At 45.9% G+C, this 8142-nt stretch overlaps 1 protein-coding gene and 1 long non-coding RNA gene across 5 annotated transcripts in view; both read left to right on the top strand.

The window, feature by feature from the left end:
- Window positions 1-954, top strand: part of LOC104687248 — a 41275-nt gene extending 40321 nt beyond the window's left edge. For all 4 annotated transcript variants that reach the window (XR_005601530.1, XR_005601531.1, XR_005601532.1 and 1 more), the window contains one exon: window positions 790-954. This is a non-coding gene — a long non-coding RNA (uncharacterized LOC104687248). The remainder of the gene's footprint in view (window positions 1-789) is intronic.
- A 101-nt stretch (window positions 955-1055) lies between these two features.
- Window positions 1056-6969, top strand: CBLN2 (cerebellin 2 precursor). The gene is made up of 3 exons (XM_039549840.1): window positions 1056-1376; window positions 3675-3794; window positions 4078-6969. The coding sequence occupies exons 1-3, from the start codon at window positions 1056-1058 to the stop codon at window positions 4273-4275; spliced, it is 639 nt and encodes a 212-aa protein (XP_039405774.1). The 3' UTR covers window positions 4276-6969.
- Window positions 6970-8142: the final 1173 nt, after the last annotated feature.

The raw sequence follows: 8142 nt of genomic DNA on the forward strand, positions 1-8142 counted from the left end.
GTGAACGGGGAAAACTGAGATGCAACTTCCGAGGGAGAAGCCGGGTGAGGCTTTGACTTCTGCGATATGTGTGCATGCCGGGGTGGGAACCGGGGCATACCTGAGCCGGCTGCTTCCTTCTCACGAGTTTGGAGAGTCGCCGGGGTAGCCAGCAGTGGTGGTAGCCTGGCCTGAGGGACAGAATGTTGGGAAGTATAAATCAGTGCCCGAGGGCAGCAACCCCCAGGCGGGGAGAAGGGCGGCAGCAGCTTCCAGAAGCCGGCCGGGGCAGCGCCGGGGCGGGAGCATGGGGGTCGGGGCGCCCTGGCCACCGCGAACGCTACAGATAACGGGGCAGCTCCATCGAGGGGAGAGAAGGCGCGTTACTTATAACAAGAATAAAATCTTCTTCCGTAGTGTCTAGGGCGTTAGGAGACGGATACAAACCAGGCTCGCAGATGTAGTAAAAAGTGGGGCTGTGGGAAGAAGTGGAGTCGGGTTTTGGAGCCCCCGTTGGTGGTGGGGAGGGAAAGGGACTGCCAGAGGCGCCCGCAGGATGCTCCGCCGCGGGTTTGGGGATGTAATCTGCCGCGCTGTCCCCTCCTCCCCCCTCGGAGTACGGCAGGGGCTGCGGGACCCCAGCCTGCTGGGGAACCGGAGAAAGAGGTGACATAGAGCAGCCAGGTGTCTCCCAGAACCTGTTGTACTCGCTGGGACGCCCGGGGCGGGGAGGGGCAGCCCGCCGGGCGGCGTGGTGCCGGCTCCTGCCTGCCCGCTGCTGTGCTTCACCGCCGCCTTTCCCCTTGGCAGGCTGCTGCGTGCCGCCCGCCCTCTGAGGAGGCTCCTTCGCCCGCGCAGAGGAGGAGGAGGCGGAGGAGAAGAAGGGGAGGAAGGCGCGGCCTCAGCCGCCGCTGCCCAGCCGCCGTCCCGCAGAGCGCTGGCCGCAGGGCGCCGCGGCGGCAGCAGGAGCGCAGCCCCGTCCGCCTCCCCGCGGCCGCCCGCCCGCGGCGGCGGCGCGGGGCGCCCGCATGTCGGCGGCGATCCGGAGCGGCGGCGGCGGCGGTCCGGCGCTGGGCATGGGGCGGCGGCGGCGGGGGGCGCTGCCGGAGCCGGCGGGCGGCTGCTTCTGCTGCCTGGCGGCGGCGCTACCGCTGCTGCTGCTGCTGCTGCCCGCCGGGTGCCCGGTGCGGGCGCAGAACGACACGGAGCCCATCGTCCTGGAGGGGAAGTGCCTGGTGGTCTGCGACTCCAGCCCCTCGGCCGACGGTGCCATCACCTCCTCCCTGGGGATCTCGGTGCGCTCGGGCAGCGCCAAGGTGGCCTTCTCGGCCACCCGCAGCACCAACCACGAGCCCTCCGAGATGAGCAACCGCACCATGACCATCTACTTCGACCAGGTCAGCCACCGCCTGCTTCGCTTTCCCTACCCCTTTCCCCGCGCCGGCCGGCCCCTGCGCAGGCATCCCCCGCCCCTGCCTCCCCCTGGCTGCGCGCGTATTCTCCTTCTGGTTCCCGTTCCTTCTTTTAATCCCCACCCACCCGGTCAATAGCATCTTTACGTCTCAACTCCCCAGAAAGAATTTGGAAAGTTCTTTCAGGTGGCTGCGGGGCTTTTCCAGGGTAGTACCGGGCGGGGAACACGCTGGCTTCTTGTCCAGTCACACTCGCTAGTATGGAAAGGGCCTTAACGTGAGACTCTGTGCCTCGGACGCGTGCGGGGGCGCCTTGCAGCCAAGAATTGCCTCTGCCTGCCAGGAACGACCGAGGGACGGGTGCTCATCCCTCCTTCGGTGCAAATTCAGATTTACCGCTGAGGAGTTGCCGGATCTGCTTATTCGGAGCGCATTTGGCAATGTTACAGCATCTCACAGAGGGAGGGAGGGAGGGATGAGGAAGAAGAGGGTGCTTCCCGCGTTATCAGGAGAGGCAAACGGTGTCCCCGGTGGGCTGTATCGGAATGGTGTTATCCCGCACAGCATACGCCGGGCAGAGCAGCGAACAGCCCGGCCTGCTTGTCCTGCCCCTGCCTCGTAGCACCGCTTGCCTCCCGGAGACCATACCCTGTCCATCCACTTTATTTCTGCGGTGAAATTTCCTTTTTTCCTACCGCTTTTGACTCCTGAAGTAGTATTGCAGTCAGCCAAAATTAGCATGCCAGATAGTTTTCTCTGGGCTTGTTTGTTTGGTTGGTTTTTGGATTGGTTGTTTGTGTTTTTTACCTGTCTGTCTGGCTGTCATTTATCTGTCTACCTGTCCCTCCTAACGAGTTTGCACAGCTATTCGTCACATACAACATCTCATAAAATCGGATCAGTAAAAAACCAAAACAACAAAAAATCAAAACCCCAACTTGATAAATATGTAGTATATTTTAGATGCTTTACCCGGCAATGTGCAGTTCCTAGGAGTGTGAAGGCATTTTCTCGGTGCTCTCACAATAAGGGTTGGTTGGGTTTTTTTGGTGGTTTTTTTTTGTTTGTTTGTTTTGTTTTGTTTTGCTTGTTTGTTCCTTTTTTAGGAAACTAGAGACTTTGGCTGTTTGGGAAGAAAGGCTCGGGATTTGCGGGGTGGGGGGCTATGGTGTTTTTGTTTTCTCCTGCTTTGTATTTTTCTTCACTAAAGCAGAGCTTTAGCCCGCAAACTGAGCGTGACGGGTGTGCCCCGGGTAGGGCACGGCGGAGCAGCCGGCTCGGGCGCACCCGCTCGCCGGACGGCATCGCCACCGACCCGCAGATTCTTCTCTTCCCGCCGCCCGTGCCTTTCCAGCCAAATCCTGCTGCCCGTCACAGGACCCTGGACAAGGCGCGAGCGGATGAGCCGAGGCCAGATCCCTGTCAGATCGGCGGGACCGGCAGGGTGCGGCTGCCGCTTCCGAACGAGGCTTTGCACATCTGCCGGAGGGCTCAGCTCTTCCCCCCGCCCCCCCCTTTTTTTTTCTTGTTTTGGTTTGGTTTGGTTTGGTTTTGGTTTGGTTTAGTTTTGTTTGTTTGTTTGTTTTGTTTGTTTTGTGGTTGGTTGGTTGGTTTGGTTTGGTTTGGTTTGGTTTGAAAAAACATTGAAATATATGACAAATTAAGGGTATTGCCAGGAAGGAGACCAGGCCCACCCCAGCCTTCTGAGATGTGGGCCAAGTGGCACAGCCCTCCAGAGGGACAGAGAGACATGAGCTGGCAGACGTTGCTGTTGCTGAGCATCCACTCTCCTCCTTTGCCCCTCTGCAGTGCAGTTTAGTTCTGTACCCTATCAAACTCGAGGCCAGCTCTGATTTCAGTTGTGTTAGCCAACAAAAAAATACATTTTCATTATGAGCTAATGACTTTTGGGATTTTTTCCTACCTTTTTTCCCCTCCCTCCTTCCCTCCATTTCACATTCCTCCCCCTTCCCCTTCTGCCACCTTTATTGACAGCACACTGTGGACATTTGCACTTCATCTAACCGGTTTTGGAGATCATTATTGCATAACTAAATTGCTTTATTAACACTGATGCCTGTTAAATGCCTCTGTAACTTGACTCCATTCCCCTGCCGTGCACTTTTAATTGAGATTCAAATGCCATTTTGACTATGCTTTATGTTGGTCATTGAGCTCATGTGAGATTTTCGCTGGTGCTTTTCTAAGGTTAGTCTGATTTCTCTGATTTCTCTCTTTCTCTCTCTCCTTTTCTTTGTTCTGTTTTATTTGTTTACATTCCAGGTATTAGTTAATATTGGCAACCATTTTGATCTTACTTCCAGTATATTTGTAGCACCAAGAAAAGGGATATATAGTTTCAGTTTCCACGTGGTCAAGGTCTATAACAGACAAACCATCCAGGTGGGTTCTAATCTAAAGAAGATGCTGTCTTTCCTTTTCTTTTTTTTCTTTTCTTCAAATGCTCATTTCTGCACTCATATTTGCAAAAACAGCAATTGAAGAATGAGACTGTGGGTTATTGTCAAAGGGGTCTGTATACATGACAGAAATCACTCATTGCCCATTGCCTTGGCTTAATTCAATCTAGATTCTAACCTGTACAAAAATTTGGTGATGTGCACAGGGCAAAAAAATCATTGAGAGTATTGAGAAAACTCAGATTCTGTCTCTTTGCACTTTTTAGGTAAGTTTAATGCAAAACGGCTACCCAGTGATTTCAGCTTTTGCAGGGGATCAGGACGTCACCAGAGAAGCAGCCAGCAATGGGGTCTTGCTCCTCATGGAAAGAGAAGACAAAGTGCATCTCAAACTGGAAAGGGGTAACCTCATGGGAGGGTGGAAATATTCAACCTTTTCCGGCTTCTTAGTCTTTCCACTATAAAAGAAGGCCAAATAGGAGACAGATCCATGAGCCAGAGCAAGGATTCAATTGTTAATGACACCCTGAACTTGGCAGCACATGAAAATATTTTCAGTCACCCCGTCAGACTGTCACGGTAGAAGAATGATAACCTTCTAAACTCCAACATTTGCTTTGAATATTGACAATTCCTTGGAACCTGCGCCTCTAATTAGTTTTAGACGACAGTGATCTTTAGGAGAAATGAAATTATCGACCTGAGCAATTTGTACCTGTGATTGTAAAGTCAATTTTGGATTTTATTGTTGGGATCATTGACTTTCTTATTCTTTTTATTTTTTTCCTCTCTTTCGTTTTTTCCTCTTTTTCTTTCTCTTGTTGTTGTCCCAATGAAACAAATAACTCGGACCACAGAATCACTTTGTCAAAGGCTCACTCCAGAGCCAGAAGAATGGAGTGTTCAGCCCAATGAGGTGTTCTTCCCATGCTTTATTTCTTTGTGTTGTATAGCCTTAAGGAAAAAAAGAAAAAAAAAAAGAAAAGAAAAGAAAAAAAAAAGAAAAAAAAAGAATGGCTTCAGTCTCAGTCCTGTATTTTTCTGGGGGAGGGGGATTCTGGACATTACTGTGTCAAGAAGTGCTTTATCCAGTGAAGCAAAATTTGCACGATTGGAACCTTATTTGTGTTGTTCGTGTTTTTCATCAATTTTTTATTTTTCCTGATTTTTGTTTGTGTGTGCTAAAAATGTAAGCTAGATTGATCAATACGACAAAACAAAGCACATATATACCCTGTAGCTCTACGTAAGCTAACCAGTGAACAATTCTGTCTGCACTTTCCAGCTGATCTTTATAGACCTATTTAGAGAGAGGGAAAGAGAGAGAAAGAGAGAGAAAGAGCGAGAGAGCTACATGATCCTTCAATTACAATCTGGAAAATATAAAGGAACTGACATTTCTGAATTGTCCTGACATTTCTAGAAGCAACAGTGGAGGCTTTGAGTATCTTCTCTGACCATACCCTAAAATATATCCTTTCTTTGCATTACCATATTTTGGGTGCTTTTATCTGATATTTATTTGAAATATTTGTCCACTAATGCTTGAGTACACATTGTGGGAGCACAGAGTGATGGCGGAGCAAGCTCTTCCTCTTCCAAATTAAATAAAACCATTTCCACTTAAGCTGTCCATGGCAAGTACCAGAGGAATAGACACAAGCATCTTTGACAGCCTTGGGGAGAGGGACCTTAGAGGATCAGCAAATGCTCCAGAGGTTGGCACAGGTGCCATCCTAATATATTAGCTGTGTGTGCTCTTCCCAACATAAATGACATCACAGTTCTAGGGGTTGACTGACATCGATATTCAAGGTTGGGAAAATTATTATCCCAATCAACAGGAGGTAAAATATCAGGCCAATGCCAGTTGTATCCTTTTGCCTCATTCTCAATAAACAGATCTTGTTTCTTGAATTTTTTAAGTTTGGTTTTTTGGTTTGCTTGGTTTTTTGTTTTTTTTTTAAGAGTAGTGTACTAGACAGTATGCTGAGGAGAATCTTATTAGAGGAGATCCAGAATGAATGTTTATTTCATAGAATTTTTATCTTCATTTATTTAATTTTAAATATTTCATTTTGCTACTAATCCTCCAAGGATGGATGTGCAAAAGAATTTATTTTTGTCAAATTCACTCCTCTGCCTCAAGCAAATATAACACAAAGGCATTTGCAGGAAATCAGTGGTAACTACATTGTATTTCAAAATTATGGTGGACATGTCATTTTCATTGTAAATTTATCATTAAAGGGACAAAATTAAAGTCATATATTCTTAAAAAAAACTATCTGTGTTGCTTATATACCTCAGATGATTAAAACATAAGCCAATTTAATATTTAATATTTAATATTTTTGTGCATTTTCACCATTGATGTGGTTTGTTTGCTTTGCCGTTTCACTTTGCCAGCTCCTGAATGAATTGTTTTCAGGTTGTTGGTTTGTTAAATGGGTTGCATTTTCTAGTTCCCCTTTGTGCTTTGGCATGACTGCAATGTTTCTAGTTGCAAAATATCACAGGGCTACATTCAAGTACATGAAATAAAACCTGAGTCAGCAGCAACCTTTTTCTATTAAAATACAATAAATACAGTTGTCTTAATGGTAGACATTGTAAAACTACTTTTTGTGTTTACAACTTGATTATGTCACTCAAGGAAAGAGAAACTGAGGTGGGTTCAAGGTCCCAAGTTTTTAGTTTCTACTATATTTTTAATTTAAAATAAAAATACTCAGTAAAAATACTTTAAAATAAGAATTAGTTTTATTTTAAAATTCTGCCTACCATAATCACATCCAGTGTTCTTATTTATTTCAGTTCACTTGGCTTGAATAAGGCAATGACATCTTAGTTCTGGCTCTCTCCTAAGCTAAATGAGGCCAATGACAATGTTTTCCTTGGAACTTATCTTGAAAGTTTCTTATGCCATTGAAGCTGCATGATCTGAATATCTCACTTCATGTATTCAAGCTCAGTAATCCTGACCATGCTTCTTTTATAAATATGTTTATATGATAACCAATCTTCTGAATTTAAAGAAGTCATCTCATATAATGCCTCTTTCCCTCTGCTGCTCTTGTGTCTTTCATGCTAAGCTATAGAGTTAGGACTCTTATACAAACAGTTAAAATAAATGGAAAATGTGGAGTAAATTCTTATTGTACACTTATTACAATCATGATTCCTCTTTTTCTTTTATTTTCTTTGCAATATTTATTCCCTTTTCCCTTTTAATTTTGCATCTGGGTTTGAGAAAGTGCAATCTACTTGCTTTTGGAAATGGTAGAAATTTTGATATATTCGTAAGGTGTGGATTCATTATATATTTTATGCTGGAGGGGAAAAAATGTACAACTGCAGCATTGTAGATTGCAGGAAATATGATGTGAGAACAATTAAAGGAGCCTCCCAGTACCTCAAGAGTAGGCTTATAGAAATTAATTTACATAAATAAATTGATTGGGTAACACTCAGAGTTGGTGTAAATTTAATGAGGAGCACCACGAGAGTTAGGAACTGTAAAACACATGGTAGTGAAGCAGGCCAGTGGCACCATAACGACTCTGGTTCCTGTGGGAGCAATAGCACAAGGCTCCTTCCAACAACTTTCAAGCATTCTCACAAGCTGCCGTGTAACAGTCGTAAGATATTCCTATGAAACCGCTGTCTGTTTGACTGCTTCCCTTCCAGGGAACAATCTGTACCCAGGTGTTTTTGGTGTTCACTGTTTTAGTATTTCTTCAGCCTACTTATGGCAAGGTAGAAGCCAGGAGCTGTATTAGGAATGATAAATTCTTGTCATATCATTGCCTTCCTCTGAGTTTTACATCCATAGTTTGAACACCGTCTTGCCAGAGAGCCTGTGTGCTCTCACCTTGCCCTGAGACAGTGGGTGTGATGGATGTGCAGTGTATCTCATTACTGGTCAGCATCTTGCAAGCTGGATCTGTGGGAGGAGGAGAGAGACAGGACATGAAACTAAGGAGCTGTTTAGAAGTTACACTGTGTTTGTCAGCTGTGACTTTTTAAACTTTTAAAAAGAACATTTTGTTTTTATTGACCAAATTTGTTTCTTGGACAATCTGTCAAAGTAAAAGGCTAAAAGGGCTTGTTTACTGATGGAGTTATTCAGAAATAGCTGAAGGTGGTTTCATGTCCTTGTAACATGACATTGGTTTCTGGAATAGGCAGAGTCACAGGTAGCATTGTTTAAAAATAGCTCTTATAATTAATAGTCTGCTTCGATCTAGGATAACTTTCTAGTGTTAATGAGCACTCAAAAATCAGTGTCATTAATATACTTCATTTTCGTGGGTAATGACTTGTCATTA

Source organism: Corvus cornix, chromosome 2 (assembly GCF_000738735.6).
Source record: "Corvus cornix cornix isolate S_Up_H32 chromosome 2, ASM73873v5, whole genome shotgun sequence".
Lineage (NCBI taxonomy): Eukaryota > Metazoa > Chordata > Aves > Passeriformes > Corvidae > Corvus > Corvus cornix.

What these genes read in the sequence shown, in the direction of transcription:
- CBLN2 (XM_039549840.1), top strand. Translation starts at nt 1,056, where the DNA reads ATGGGGCGGCGGCGGCGGGGGGCGCTGCCGGAGCCGGCGGGCGGCTGC. An exon ending in TGACCATCTACTTCGACCAG is followed by an intron (nt 1,377 to 3,674) that starts GTCAGCCACCGC and finishes TTTACATTCCAG; the next exon opens with GTATTAGTTAATATTGGCAA. An exon ending in ATAACAGACAAACCATCCAG is followed by an intron (nt 3,795 to 4,077) that starts GTGGGTTCTAAT and finishes TGCACTTTTTAG; the next exon opens with GTAAGTTTAATGCAAAACGG.